Below are 16957 nucleotides of genomic sequence, written 5' to 3' on the forward strand. Positions count from 1 at the left end.
CATAAAATTTTTATATTTTTATTCTCTCATACTGCATGATTGACCAAATTTGTTTTTTTATTGCGCACCCTCTCGTAAATAAACCATTTAAATCTCCACGTCAGCAACAGTAGCAATAACTATTTGACACGTATCTTTTGACAAGTAATGGGTAAAAACGCATGAATTGGTTTGAGCTTTTTGTTTTACACTTTAGAACATAATAATAATGCGGTGATGTTCGTAAAATGATGATTTTCGCTGTCATTAATATGGCACGACGTTAACTTATGAATAAGACATTATCTTTATCTTTATCATCTTTATCCTTTACATGCTGAGCTTTGCGTTTTAAGGCTGCGTTTGAATGGCTGCGTTTGAATATTGAATTAAATTTAATTTTTTATAAATAATAATGAATTAAGTAATAAAAATAGTTATATAAAATTTATTTATATTGAGTTTAAAGTATTTTTAAATATTAAAATGAGTTTAGTATTTTTTATAAGAAGTTGAAAAAGATTATAGATCCTAAATATAAAGATTTATTAAGTTAAAAAAGATTATGGATCTTATGTATAAAAAAGTTTTGAATTGAAATAAATTTAATAATTAAATATTTAAATATTAGATTCAATTTAAAATTAGACTGATTAACTAAACGCAGCCTAAATTTACTCGATAAATTAATACGGTATGGACGGCTGAAAACCTGCTAAAGTTTGCCGCCAAGGAAGTTCGGTGCGATTTGTATTCCCATATAGCTATCAGCTATGGATGTTTTCTCTCTCTTTCAACATTCATCATTTTCGTTGAGTTTATGAACAACTGAAATTATTGAAGTAGCTAGTTAGGCTTGGTCGAGTGGTCCTGTAGTGGTCCAATAGTAGAATAAGACTAATGGTAAATTATTCCGCGTACTTCATTTAAAAAAAAAAAATAATATTAGTTATAAGGTTTAAATAGATAAGATTCGCATAAATCTTTCATAAATAAATAAGTCATATTAAAAAAAAATATATTTTTTTTTATTTTTTTTAAATGAAGTCAATTTTTTTACAAAGACTTAGGTATAGTTCAATTATCTATTTAAAATTTATATAAATTATTTTTTTTTAAAAAATAATAATGATAAGTATAAATTTTAAATAGATAAGACTGGTACAGATTCTTTATAATAAAGTGGGTCTCACTAAAATAATAATTTTTTTTATACTTTTTTTAAAGTAAAATTAACTTTTTTACAAAATTTTATGCGGAACTTATCTATCTGGACATGTACAAACAATAATCCTAATTATTTTCTGACAGTATCCGGTGCTTATTCCTTAAACTCCTTGTCGAATTCTCTTCCCTTTTGGATTTTCCTAACATAAATATTTTTTTTAACTCGGTTTTCCTGACGTATCAGATAATATGATAAATCTATTGTAAAATTATATGATATATCACATCATTCAAAATAAGATAAGAAACATATTAATCAATTAAGTTACTGTTCGCAGACAAGCTGGGGAGAGGATGACGACAAGGAGGTCTAAGTTATTCTCTTTTAAATTTCTCAACGACTATATTTATTAAAATAGTTAAATATATATCTTTTTATTAACTTAAACTTTTAAAATAATTAAAAATTTTACAAAATAAAGATCTTGAATTCGAATTCTAACTCGTGTAAATGTGTTGAGCTCATTAAATTTTATCCAAACGTGAGAATAGTATTAAGAATATAATATAAATAATTAAATATTTTTTTTTATTAATTTAAATTTTTAGAATAAGTGTTCTTCTTCCGGATAATAAAAATGCTACGACGCGGAACAATGCTCATGTGGAAACATAAATTATTAGGAAATTCTAATTGGAAAACTAGTTCGGCTAGCCAACAAATTAATCAAGCACTATAATTTTGAAGCTTGCGTAATGGTGTGTAGGCATGAATAGAGCCGACCGACGAACATAATATTAAAAATATGCATGACGGAATGTTGACATTTTATTTCATATTATCATCGTCGTGGAATTTTAATATATAACACCATCAGATCCAACACCGACTATTGACTTCATAATGCTTATAACAAGGTGGCTAATTAAGATTGGGTTTCATAATCATCCAAGAAACTGATTGCAAACCTCATCATCAAGGATTTACAAAAATGCCATCTATATATTATATGTAAGAAAGGGATACCAATAGTGAACACCCTTTCACCTTCTCTTAGAGATTATGAAGTGGCTCTTAAGCCACTTCATGAAACTTGATGCTAATCCTTAATGGCCAATTAGGGAGTTACACTAAAGGAACTATTTACATAACTCATCTTCTTTTTGGATGATACACTTGGATCAACAAGTTCTCTCTCTCAATTGGTTCTCACTAGTCCCAGCATCTAGACTATGAAATATGTGAGTGTTGTTCTGATATATTACCACGTAATACACTTCATTATCAATATGAGAGATTTCAATTGAACAACAATGACGACGGACAATGAAAAATCCATAGAACAACCTTATTAGATCTATGATTTATCAAAGAGGTAATATCGCTTCCGCTCTATACTTTGATCTAGTATTCCAAACAATATATTTTTATCTTTTGATGAAACGAATTACTTGGGGTATATTAATCACAAATTAGAACGGATTGCTTTGATATATTATATTATCCAATAGTGTTCGACTCCATTTTGATTTAAGTATTTGCATGGACCTGAGATTTCTCTGTAATCAAGCACTTGCTACTAGCTAGTGATTTTCTTTTTCTTTTCTTCTTTTTTTTTTCTTTTGAGAAAATAGAAATTAAAATATTACTTTACATTAATGTTTTGAAATTCATTTTGTATAGGCCGGTGCCGTTGAAAATTTTCTACCGGAACAGTAATCGGTACGGGACAACCCCAAGTTTCATTCCGATTAAATTTTGACTTTTTTCATATATTTCGAGTATTTCGGCCGATTTCCAAACATTCGGCAGAAGCAAGCATTTCGGACCGGTATGAGATTTGATGGCTATATTGTAATTTTCCAAAAGTCTACGACTTTTGGTAATTTCCGCAGGTCATAAAGAAAATTTCATAAACCCTCTTATTCTCTTTCACGATTTCAGAGTTCCAATATCTTCTGATAATTTATGCATATTCATCCAGTGGCCCAATCGGCTACTGCCGCAACATAAAATTCGTAAGCCTGTCGTAATCACTATATGGTAGGGTAGGCCCTTGCGTCTGGCCCATCTACCAGCCCCCATGGGTGGGCAAGCGGGTGTTATAAGAAAAGAAAGTGGCTAGGTGCCAAGCTGGATCTTGGCCAGATGGCCCCACCCGAGTTTCACCCGTTCGCCCAGCTATCTATCTGATATATATATATATACACTAGTAAAAGAGCAACGTCCAAGGGACGTTTGCCTAGTTTATATATTTTACAAAAATTATATTATTTTTTATAAAAGAAAATTGATTAATATGCAACAACATTGATTTTCAAAGCCCGTCTCATACCTAGGACCTTTGAGTATGGAGCCAGCGTCGAGTAGCCATAAAGTGAAGTTCTTTTCCTATACTTAAAAAATTGAAGATAATGCTTCACAGTTTTATGCTCATCAATCATCCACCAGTAAAAACGCAATATTTCAATCCTCAAGCATCCTCATTGACTTAAATTTATCTTTAAAATTGAGTAAATATCACATTTTTTTATATTTATCTATTTTATTTAAATTCAATCTCTACATTAGATTATCTATTTATTTTTTATATAATAATAAAATATTATTAAACTAATAATATTTTATTTAATTTATTTTTATCATATTTTGTAACTCTACCAATTAAATATTAATAATAATTATATTTTAATTAGATCAATATTAAAAAATTATATTTTTAAAAATCATTTAATGCTAATAACAGGGTTGGATTCTACCAAAAAATATTGCCTAAAAATTGTCAATAACTAATTTAAAAATAATATACAGTTACCATGAGTAGTAATGATTAGTTTTAAATTTCAACTAAAATAATTTATCACCAAATTACAAATGATAGATCCAAGACATACTTGATATATCCATCCCCGATGTGCAGAGGAAAGCTATATTTTTTACAAAATGTGCCCATTGATTCAAAATCCTATCCTTAGTACCAATCATTGTAGCTTGTCTCATAATTGTGGCATCTTGAGGAACTACATTCATTGAATCATTATTATCCATGTGACTTGCCATGTGAGCATATTTCCGTTCAATTAGTCAACAAAAATTTAATGGAATGATGTTATTGAAAGAATTATCAAATCCAAGGAATAAAGATTCAATCCAATGAGTAAAAATATGAATGTGTAATTTAATACAAGGTTATGTTTGGATGTTGGAGTGAGTTGAGTTGAGATGATAAAATATTATTAGAATATTATTTTTTAATATTATTATTATTTTAAGATTTGAAAAAGTTGAATTGTTTATTATATTTTGTATTGGGATTTGAAAAAGTTGTAATGATGAGTTGAGATGAGTTGAGATTAGTTTAAAATCCAAACGAAGCCTTAACCTTAAATAATATATTAGTAGGAAAGCCCTAATTTTGGTGTTTTCTTCCGGTCAAACACTCTCTCGTATCTTTTTCTCTCTCTTTTAACTATCTCTGCAAGTAATAATATACATATAGATTCTACAACCAACTGTCACCATTAAACCACAAATACATTACATTTTTGTTTGCAGTTGATATAAATTCATCTCATAAAATACATTACAAATCCATTATTCATTCAGGTACACATAGAAATAAACTTCGTGCCTTTTTTTTTTTTTCCCGAAGGTGGCGTCCCAACCCAGCAATGGATGATTTTTTGGCTAATAATTTAACTGCTAATGCAATCTTCAACCCAGTTTTTGAGTTTAATTTCCAGTTTCTACTAATTGCAAGTCAGATCACAAAAACCATCGAATCACAAGCAGATCAAACAAAAACCATAAAAAAGAGAGAGACAAGCTATGAGAGATATAAGAATACTTTTCAAGAAACAACTCCAAGAGTAGGCACTGGGATAGCTAAAAATAAAAGTTCATCAGAAGCCTGATCGAAAATCCCAAACTCCAGATTTGCCCAAAACATAACCTCGATCAATTATTGTCTATATATATATATTTTTATAAGTAATTATTGTCTATATATAGCAGTAAAAAGAATTACTCTTTAAAAAAAAAAAAAAAATGCCCAAGACCCATGTACCTCCGAAAGAGTGGTAATATTCAGTTCTCCCGAGCCAGAAATAATGAACGCACACCTTTTGTGTCAATTACAGAAACCTTTGAAGGAATCTGCTCACTTAAATAATTCGATCTGGGAAGAAATCTGCATTTTCTATGCCATTAACGGAAGCCGTAGCATCAAAGGTAAATAATTCCTTATGTTTTATTGTGATGGAGTTGTGTCTGCAAATCTGGGCAACTCCACAGCTAAGGAACCATGCAGTCTTCATTTTGGCAAACTCCCAAGTGTTTTTACAGGTTAATGTCAACAAAGCTGATCTTACTTGTCTCACTTATGTTGTAACACATTCATACCAAAGGAGACATTTTGCAATAACTATATGAGGATTATTTATGTTTCTTGTTTTGACATCTCACCAAATTGTTCCTCTTTTCTACCCAATGAGATCTGTTCTGCTAAAAAATGAGATTTGTAGATCCAAAATTAAATTCCATAAATTGGTATGAAAAAAATTACCCTTAACACTGCTATTTCCTGCTCCCGTTTTGCAAATGTTACAATGAAAGCAGCTTCCTTTTTCTTTGCCTTCTCTAGCTGTAACAATAATAACATGGATGAAGTCCTACATATAAAATAAATAGTGTGACTTTTTTTTCTTTTTTTGATAAGCAGATAAGTAACTTTACATGAAGCAAAGAAACAAGCCACCTGTTCTCTTAATGACTCATCGGATGATTTTAGAGTCTGAAGATAATCAATCACAAATTTAGGTTCTACAAAAAATGTGATTATTAGCTGTTTTGGCAATAAAGGCAGAATAGGATCTCACAAGGACTCAAATATTGGAACTATACATACATACATACATACATACATTACACAGAGGCTGCATAACACATAAAATAAGGGAAAAATAAGGCTACATTATTAGCTGTTTTCTCTCTCGTCTCATTTCTCTCCTTCTCATTTTCATGTCGCCCTCTCTTCCTCTCCTATCTCCTTTTGTATTCACCATCCTATCTTCTCTCTTCTCCTCCACCTTTAAACCAGCTTCTCTCTCTGTTATCATAGGTCACAACCAAGTGACAATCTAAGACGGTAAGACCATTACTTGGTTGTGGGTCTCTACTTTTCAAATTCAACTTATTTTTATATGATGTTCCCTGATGATATAAGGACGTTCCAAAATGTTGAATTTGCCAACTCCCAATTGCAGCTTGTTTTATGATTTTTTCTTATTTATAATTATGCAAAATATAAAGATATAACTTATAGTTGTAAATCAAATGCTGTTATGGAGAATGGATTATGAATTATTTCTTATTTTATTTGATGATTTTTTTTTTTTTTTATCAAGTTGATAGATGGTAATAATTTATAACAGCATCCATAGCGGTGTAGGCAAAAGTACTCTAAAGTCAAAATTTGCCTAAACTGATCAAAGTCAGCCTGCATTAGAGTAGCCATATATACCATTTGATTTTTGGCTTTTAGGAACAGTGACTCAACAAACTTGTAGTGATACAGTTCTTAGGCGTTCCTTGTTTTTAATATTATTTGCTCTTTATGCGCACCAAACATAAAAAGTAAAAAGTAGACGAGCCAATGTAGGATAGATAGCCCGAGAGCAAAGGGACCTCCGACCCTTCATACTTCAGCTCATGCATAAGGAATTCCATTACCGGTGGCATGGCTAGTTAGCAATTAACACACAACAAATGCAAGAGAGTGATTCAAATTTGAAACATATAAGAGCAGTGATCGAGCGATGTAGCCCGAAAGTCTACCGACCAGGCAAGAAGTGATTTTTTATTTTTTTTATTTCATATATTTTTTTAATCATCATAAACATTTATAAAAAAAAATAAAAAATTTATAACATCATGAAAAAATAATTTCTTAATTATTAAGTAAAAAAACAATTTCGAAACACATCTTCAAAATATATTTTCGGGATATATAGCATTTCTGAACATATAAAGTTGGAATTATTTATGGACATGACAACGTTGACAAGCCAAGTGAACCAACTATATTCCATTTCTGCATAGTTCGGGACCAAGAATTGAGGAACCACATATTATTGCACCACAGATAAAATATCTTGGGATCATGTTTTAATTAATGGGACAAAACTTGGTGACAACTAGACATGATTTAACAGACAAGTAATTAGACATGCAATGTATAAGGAATTAAACATGGCAGATCATGAAGTCCCCGACCTCCATAGCCTTGTCCATATATATAATATCTGCCTTATACTTAAAAGAGCCTATAAATTACTGTTCAACATCAACAGTAATGAACAGTAATCACAAGACCACGGCAAAATCAAGCAAGACCGCGTCCCTCTCTCTGCATCCTCAAAACAAAACTACGGCAAAATCTCCACAAAATCACAACAAATTCATCACAAAAATACCATTAAGTGATCACAAAACCACGGCAAAATGAAGGCAAGACCGCGTCCCTCTCTCTGCATCCTCAAAGCAAAACCACGGTAAAATTTCCACAAAATCACAGTAAATTCATCACAAAAATATCACAAAATACAGCAAAATCACCACAAAATTACCACAAAATAAAAAAATCACCAGACAAATCACGCTGGTGGAGGGGAAACTGGCCGTGTGTGAGAGGGAGAGAGCGTGAGAGAGGTGAGCATGCATGGTGGCTCGGCTGGACATGGGGATGGCTACGAGAGGTGGTCGGTGGCCAAAGGAGGTCCCGGTGGTGGTGCGGTGGCCAGAGGAGGTGGAGCTCCGCCGTGGGTGTGAAGAACCCGTGCAAGAGAGAGGTGGACTTCCTGGGGGCAAACGGCAGGGAGATGGAGGCCGAGCTCGCTGGAGGAGGATGGCCGGTGGCAGGGGAGGCTACCGTGGAGGTGGTGGCATCGGAGGACGGCGCACGGCGGCGCAGCAACATTAAACCCATTCGGGCTGTGCACTACCGAGAGAGAGGAAGAGAGAACATGAGAGAGGGAGACCGGTGTGGGGGGACTCGCCGGAGTGAGGTGGTGCCGGTGGAAGGGGCGGTGAGACTCATCGGCGCACGGCGGCTCCGGGCTGGGCAGTGGAGGAATTGGGCATGGGGAGAGCGTACGGCGTACGCTGAAGGAGAGGGAGGAGAGAGAGAGAGATCCGGGGGGAGAAAAGTGAGGGAGGAAGAGAGAGGGGCAGGGGTTTTACCGTAAAATAAAAAGTTTGGGATCTAAAATTTGTTTAAATTGTGCAGATTTTACACACTTTAAAATTATATAAATAATTTCTATTAAAATTTAGAGATATAATTATAAAACTGTAATATTTATTACTATAATAAATAATTTCTCTTATTAAAATTTATATATAAATATTTTCTCTTATTAAAACACTGATTTAAACTAATTTAAAATTAAAATAATTAAAATATAAATAACAAATCATATATAAACTATCAAATTTAATTTGTAAAAGATTAATATTTCATCATTAAATAAATAATCAAATTTTATTAAATATTTTTAAGAAATTAATCTCAATCCTTCCTTTTAAGTCTTTAGATAAATATTTTAAGTCATTATTAAATATTTTTCAGATATGAAAACCATATAAATAATTAGAGTTTTAAGGATATTATCATATGATACATAAACTATCAAATTTAGTTTATAATCCGAAAATATGTCCTGAATGTATATTTCACTTTTTTTATTTATTTTTTTTTCATGTATACTTTTAATCATCATAAACATTTTTTAAAAAAATAAAAAATTTACAACATCATTAAAAAACACTTCTTTAATCACTAGGTAAAAAAAAAAAAAAGGCAAATGTCCCTTGGACGTTACCCACTGCGAGTATATATATATATCTCTATGTCCACAGAGAAAGAATTTTTATTCTCTACTGAACACTTCAAATTTTTTTTTTAATTTTTACTTTCACTATTTTTTTTAAAATTATTTAGATATTTTTTTTAAAAAAAAATTACATATTTATTAAAAAAAAATACTTAATTATTAAGTAAAAAAAATAATAAAAAAATTGGTGGCCACCCTCAATGACCACTTTTGTGGAAAAAATATTTTCTTATACATACATACATATATATAATACTAGCGGTGAAGTGACGTGCGAGGCACGTTTGCCCTGTATTTAATTGTTCTAAAATATAAACATATAGTGTAGAAGAAGAGAATTTAATGATAAGGTCTATGAAGATAATATAATTAATTGTTTAAGCAAACTATAATTGTTTAAGGTCTTTAATAATAGATTTAAACAAACTATACGTTTAAGCAAGACTGGAAAGTGAATATTACATCAGATATTACATAACTGTTTCTTTTGTTACTGAAAGTAAAGTTTCCTGGTTATGGATTCAAAGTGGTGTGTTCTCCTCATTCACAGCATTTATGGAAAGAACATTGAAGTTTTTGTGGCGTTGTTTTTGGAGTTGATCTAAATCTGCACCCAATTGTATGATCCATTTTTTGCTTGAACATAATTTTGCCATATTTTGGATATATGGTAAATGTTCCTGCATGAAATAAATTTAGAGTATAAGCATGATTATCAAAGATTTATAGGCATGTTAATATAGAATATATAAAGTATAGTGAATAAATATAAATGTAGTGTTTGTGTCTAATTGTTATAATCTTGTGCAGTTCTGTCCATTAAACGGTCAGTTTTCAACCAAAAAAGTAGATTAAATGGGCCTCTTTGACTTTTGGTAATTAAGCCTTGATCTTATGCATATCTTGTATATATTTACTTACTGTTAGTGTTTTTACATCATTTTTACTGTACTGGATCATTTGATCAGAACATGAGCATGTATAGGAGATATTCTTTTCTTGTTAGAGATAAGGACAAGGTGCTGCTGCTATAAGATGTCGCTACCAAGGGAAGGAAACTCTATGGTTTGGCAGGAGACCAACCAATTGAGGCTCCCTTCATATTATTAGTGTATGAATGAAAAAACTTAATTAAACATATTGTTCAGTACTAACAATTGAAAAAAAAAATGCTAAAACATGGTGATGAGTCCTTCTCCATTTGGCTAGATTAGAGACTGCTGCTTGTATGCTTTTTTTTTTTGTGTGTGAGTGAGCAACTCTAAATGCTGGCTTTAAGCTAATATATATGTATATATATGGGTGATCTCTTTATATTAATCATGCTAAAGCAGTATTAAAGTAAGTTTGTTTTTATGGGTAGAAGCTGGCATTGCTTGAGCCAAAAGGGAGTGAGTTCCATTGACAATGCATTCGAAGAAAATATCCTAAATTAATCAAAGATTTTAGGTTCTCAAATTGTGGGGCAAAGGGGTCCAGTGACAGGTATTCAATTGTTTTTTTTGTTGTATAACTTTAGAGAATATCATTCGTAGACTACTCACACCTTCTCATGTACACCCCACCCCCTTACTTGGTATTGTTATGCTAACAAGATCAATAAAAGCTAATACAGTCCAATAAAAATAAAAATAAAAATTGTAGGCAAACAAGAATAATTTGACACCAGAATGGCGTCTTTTCCTGTTGCTCGAAGGCATCAGAAAATCTAGAGGAAGTAATAGGTGGCCTCCAACAAAAAAGCTACCAATAAATAAGTTAAGTACCACACAGTTTTAATTCTTCTAAGTACGTAGGTGCATGATTTCACAATTCAGTATAATATATATATATATAGACACAGTATCACACATTTTTAATTCTTTAAACATGGTCTGCATGCATAAATGATGTGATAATCTTTATATCATATTTATCAGAAGCTATATAACGTGCAGTAAAGAGACTTAGTTAAGGCATTTGTAGTTAAGAAAAAGCTAAATCTATCTTGGAAAATAAGATTGATTTTTACATATTAAAAACTTAGTTATTAAGTGAAAAGTTGGTTACCTCTCTGGTGTGTTCCATTAGTTCAATTGCTGTGCAACCTAGAGCTTCTTCTGCTATTTCACCAAAAATGACTGCTCCTAGTCGTCCATTGCCATCGTCAATGTCAATGTAGGCGCGACAACTGTATAAACAAACTATATTTTTTAGTATAGATAACTAAACAATATTTTTAATATAACATAAAATTGATTAAACAAATTATATTCATGATGTAAAATTTGAATATAACATATATACCGTGGTTGTGCATTACTCATATATTTGCAATGGTAACACATGAATTTTTCATTTTGTTCATATCCTGTTCCCTTCTTACATCCAATGCAGGACATGTAGAAGAATATTTGATGGAGATCAACTACACAGATAGTTGCTTTAATCCAAAATTTTGCCTTCTGCATAAAATTTTGAACAAACATATGTTTTTAAATGTTTGTAAATAGTAAATAGTATGTTTGTAAATGGTATGCATGTGTAGTATTTTTATTAGGCAATATATGTAAAGAGAAAAAAAGTTAAAGAAGACTGTAGAGACGTACCATCATTGGTTGTAATGTTTTAAGGAAGTCAGCAACATCATCAATCTTAATTATGTTTTTCATATCAACAGTTGATGTTGATGCCGATGTTGATGTGTGATGTAGATTTTTTTCGACGATTTCTTCAAGCAGTGCATGATTAAGCATCGTCCTTAATATTTTAGTAGAATTTAATAGGAATGAGTTAAATCATGAATGGAAAGATATAAAAGAAAAAAAAATTAAAGCTAGTTGATGAATATGCATTTTGTGTATATATTTTGAAAATTTTGAATATAGTATAGAATGTCTAGATTTTTTTTATAATAGGTACAAATTATATATGTAACAAGGTAAGAAATAATTACCATTGGCATAATGGAGTTGCACCAGGGATGACAGGATTTAAGGTAAATACACTTGTCGGTTGAGAAGAAAGAGAGAGTCCTATATTATAAAGAAATAAAAATAGTTAGTAAATAATGATATTTTATATTTAATATATGTTGATATTTTAAGTTGAGTAATATACCATTGTATGAACCGACTTTTAAACGTGTTGCAAGTAGAGTTGGTTTAGCTTCAATAATATGAGAGATTGTCTGACATTCACCATCCACAAACCGACCCCACATAGTCAACCATATAGGCATTAGGCTGAAAAGTTTAGGAGAGATTATTTAAAAGTATAATATGATAAAATAGTATTAGAATAAGGTAATTAAAGAGTTATAATGTTACATATGTAGTTGAGAAATTTTGTTTACCTTTGATCAATAACGTATATTTCTTGGATCTTTGTTGGCCCATGTATTGAGGTAATTTTTCTAGGAGGTTTCATATGTATTGCGACCGCCATAATAGCTGCTCAATTATGCAAAAAAATTTTCTCGTGAACTTTAAATAAGAGTATTAAGAATGAATTTTAAAATATTGTGATATTTACCTATTTCAGATCCAGTGTTTTTGTAGTCATGCAGATCGGTGAATGGGATAATATTGTATTCTGGTGGTTGTAATTCCTCTTCATCATCTGGAATGTCTTCGATGATTGTTCTGGAATTTAAGATCCACTGGTATTCGTGCGCTTCGATTTTATGTCTGGCATCCAAAGGTTTAACATAGGCATTGCTAATGTAGTATGATCGGAAGATGTGTAATGTGTCATTACGTAGGTCTATATCTTTGCCAAAAATTGTTGCTTGCAGTCGGTTGCCCTGCATAATATTATTTAAATGAATAGTTATATGCATTCAATTAATTGTAAAATAGTGTTTATTAAATATATACATGTAGGATTAACTGTGTAATGTAATCTAAATATTAAGTGTATTTTTGCAAGTATGATAATAATGTCAATGTGTTACCTCAGGGTCTATCAATGTCAGATTTTGATATTTTGTTGGTGAATGTTGTGCAGTACGTTTGGGAGATTTGTCTGAAACAATCATCTTGATACTCCAATTTCTTGTAGTTGGAGTAATATTTTTGATTGATGTATGGACAGTCCGCATGTTGAAAGCTACTCATGCATGAAGAGAAAAAGATATTAGTATAAATAATTGAATTTAAACAAAAAAATTTTAGTAAATAATAAAATAGGAAATTGAGGAAATTATATAATGGAAAAACAAATTCTATTCAATCAAGAGACATATATTAAAATTAGATTACTCACAGAAGTTTATGATGGATATGCTAGTGTTAGTAACTCTCTATAAACAATATTATTTGTTTCGGCATCTTCCCAATCATGAGTTGATACTGGTCTTATAAGAACTTTTACTGAAGCAGAAGTCTTGGCTCTTGACAATGCTACATATAGTTGACCATGACAGAATACGGGTTGAGGCAAGTATACACCAACAAAATCTAATGTCTGTCCTTGTGCTTTATTTATTGTCATCGCAAAACTTAATCTGATAGGAAATTGTGTTCTTTTGAATGGAAAACCACTCTTATCATCTGCATTTGGCAAGAAAGGAATTCTTGGTATGAAAACTATTTTGCCAGTATGATGACCAACTGCAATTTCAGCATTAATGATATTTCGTTCAAAGTTGTGGCAAATAAGACGTGTCCCATTGCACAAACCTTCTGAAGGATTAACATTTCTGAGCAACATGATAGGACAATTTTTTTTTAGTAACAATTCATGGGGTGGAAGTCCATTTGGTGTTAATGTGTTTAAGAAATCCTCCATGATGCCTTGTTCTGATGTATCAATTGTTTCGTCAAAGCTATAATATTGTGTAACTTCACCAGGAAATCTTTGAATGAGCATTGCATTTATCTCATCGACCGAATTATTCTTTGGTGTCAAGATAGCTCGATTTGTCATTTCGGATAAATTTTCTGAATAACTGCCAATATCTTGGAAGACCGCATCGATCAAATTATCTAAGGACTCCACATCATTTTTGTAAGGAATAAGCATTTCTTTGGGAATTTCTGTCTTGTTCTCAATTGTGATTGGTGTTGTTCCATTTCCAACCTGAAGTAAATAATTTGAGAAATTTGGATCGAATCTTGCTCGCATATTTTCACTCAACCTAATCTTAGTTAGAGTGGACCACAAATATGACGATGCTAAACTGGCATCAACCTCTTCTTGTCTTGTGCCTTTACGAATCACGGGTAAGACTTGACGAAAATCTCCACCAAATACTATAACTTTTCCACCAAATGGTAATCTTGAATCAGTTATATCTCGTAACATTTTATCCAATGCTTGCATACATTCTTTTCTAGACATAGGTGCTTCATCCCATATGATTAACCTTGCAAGACGTAACAATTTTGCAAGAGCGCCTTGTTTGCTTACACTGCAAGTACTATTTTTGTCAAGATCTAATGGAATTTTGAAGCGAGAATGTGCTGTTCGACCCCCAGGTAAAATAGATGCTGCAACACCAGATGATGCAGTTGCAAGAGCAATAAAGTTTTTTGATCTCACTGTAGCGAGAAGTGCTTTATACAAGAATGTTTTACCTGTTCCACCAGGACCGTCAATGAAAAATGCAGCAGATTCATTTAGAAGGACTTTCTGCAAAATTGACTCGTATGCATGATGTTGTTCAGGATTAAGAGTCATTGAAGCCATAAGATCTTCTTCTGGTATCAAAACTGCAAATTCATCATTTATTTCTCGAAATTGAATTTCATTCTGATCCAAAGAAACATCTTGGTCTATTAAATGAAACCTGTTTATGTCTTTTCCCATCGATTCAAGAGTTGAAGAGATGCTTCGCAAGACTTTTGTCTTAATATCTGCCGATGTTGCATCATTTGTTTGGAAATCACTCGACATATCTTGTTCAAAACATTCCCAAAGTTCTCTAGGATTTGTTGGATTACAATATACTAAAATTGTTGCAAATAACCGTCTTAAACTGTTTGGTATTTGGTACAAGGAAGCCTCTTGCATACAGTCTTGTAAACTGGTATCTCTTTCTAACAAACCATGTAATGTAGCTGCTTCACGAAAGGTTGGTGCAGTGACATTGCCAATTGTTTTGATGTGGTCAAATGACAAAGGACCTCTTATATGATTTAACAATATTCGTAAGTAGTACCTTTCACCTTCGAATGGACTTGCTGTGACAATACGACCTATAACAGTTTTCTTCTTTCTTGGAGGCCATATTTTATGTTGTTGGCTCCAAACAAAAACCTCAGGAAACTCTTTGTACAATAACTTTCGAGCATTTTCATCAGCTTGATTTGTTGAAAAGAATTCAGTCAACATTGATTTTGCCGAGAAATTAGATCTTAGAACATTGTTCAGGTCGTCATGTGCATGAAAAGCTACCAAGTGTTGATCTTCAAGATGTAGATGTAAACTATAAACTGATGGATACATTTCATTAAGAGTAAAGCCATATATTCGCCACATAGCCTCTGGTGGAGCAATCCATCTAGCTGATTGAAATTGTTGGATTTCATCTATCTCTTGAATGTTTTGTCCAGGAATTAAATTGAAAGCAACACGATCATGACCTTTGTAAATGTACTTATAGAGGTATTTGACTGCTTTGATTGTTGAGCAAATTTCCACATTCATGTGACAATCGAATTTTGCAAGGAGGTATGGATTATGTGGAACAACCCAACGGTTATCTAAATCTTTACCTCTGACTTTGACAGTTATTCCATTATCACGACGTTTGTACTGTGGGAAACAATCGATTCCAACAATTGTGTTTGATGCAAAGCTTTTTGGATAGTGATTTTTGCAACTGCCATTTTTTTTCATACATACATTGATCGGATTCAATACTCCACAGGGGCCATGCATCATATGCTTTATTACTGTTTTGTGCAAATGCGAATTTCGATCTTTATCAGGTACTTCTGCTGATACAATTTCATCAAAAGATTCGGGAGCATAGATTTTCCAATCTCTTTGTAATATGATTAAGAAATGTGCATGTGGCAATCCTCTTTTCTGATGTTCAATGACATATACATATGCTGAAACTTTTCCAAACACCTCCCGTTTGAATAATTCATCCTTCAATTCTTCTAATTTTGCTCTAAAGATACGTGCAATTAAATCAGGACGATTTTGTGCTTCTTCTTGTGGTTCCAACTCATCCAAGATTTCTTTCCAACTTGGGTTGCACGTCATAGTTAAAAATATGTCAGGTTTTCCGAAACGTTGGACTAAAGCCATTGCTTCCATGTATCTTTTGCGCATATCTCTTGGACCTCCAATAAAAGAAGAAGGCAGAATAATGCGTTTACCAACTTTAGAAGCATTGTTTTGTCCAATTGAAATACTGTCAACTATTCCTTGATACACCTCAGATCGAATCTCTTGTTGCTTATTTCGGAAATAATCCAATCTTGACGTCTCAATTTTCACGTACATATCAACAACAAACTGCTGCAGTAAATGGCCCGAGAATAACAAAATAGTACTCGCGGCATGACACAACAGGTTCTTTTCTAATCTTTTTCAGCACTGTAAGTTGATAAATTTAACAAATCAGAAATATGAAACTGTTATATTAGAACAATTAAAAGTTAGAATAAGAATAATTATTTTAACCTTCTTGTTCCTTTGTAAGTAGTTGCTCTGCTGATATTGATTGTTGGGGGTCAATTGATGCTCTTGTTACTCGTTGTGGGAGTCTTTCCCCTTTCTTTACTTTTAATATTCCTTGGTGCCAACCAGTATCGCCAAAAGGAAATAAAAATGGATATTGCAGTGGATCATAACAGCCAAAATAATATTGGACTATATGATTCCCACCTGCATGATTGAATACCACAATATTTCGTCCTCTCAATTGTTCTGAATCATCATCTTCAATCCAGATAACTGCTACTTGGGAAGCTGACGGTGC

General features: G+C 32.1%; 1 protein-coding gene across 1 annotated transcript; it reads right to left on the minus strand.

Moving 5' to 3' along the window:
• Positions 1-11061: 11061 nt before the first annotated feature.
• On the minus strand, positions 11062-16479 carry LOC118344825. The gene is made up of 7 exons (XM_035686233.1): positions 13560-16479; positions 12974-13128; positions 12553-12823; positions 12374-12470; positions 12139-12263; positions 11975-12053; positions 11062-11209 (listed from the first exon to the last, which is right to left on the minus strand). Exons 1-7 carry the CDS (start codon positions 16477-16479, stop codon positions 11062-11064), a joined length of 3795 nt encoding a protein of 1264 aa, XP_035542126.1.
• Between the last annotated feature and the right edge of the window lie 478 nt (positions 16480-16957).

The sequence above is a fragment of the Juglans regia genome, chromosome 16 (assembly GCF_001411555.2).
Source record: "Juglans regia cultivar Chandler chromosome 16, Walnut 2.0, whole genome shotgun sequence".
Taxonomy (NCBI): Eukaryota; Viridiplantae; Streptophyta; class Magnoliopsida; order Fagales; family Juglandaceae; genus Juglans; species Juglans regia.

Excerpts from the sequence above, each read along its gene's own strand:
- LOC118344825 (XM_035686233.1), bottom strand. The coding sequence starts at position 16,479 with ATGTACGTGAAAATTGAGACGTCAAGATTGGATTATTTCCGAAATAAG. Across the intron at positions 13,129-13,559 it reads AAATGCAGATGATAAGAGTG|CTTTCAACATGCGGACTGTC; the intron begins GTTTTCCATTCA and ends ATGCATGAGTAG. Across the intron at positions 12,824-12,973 it reads TGACATTGATAGACCCTGAG|GGCAACCGACTGCAAGCAAC; the intron begins GTAACACATTGA and ends AATATTATGCAG.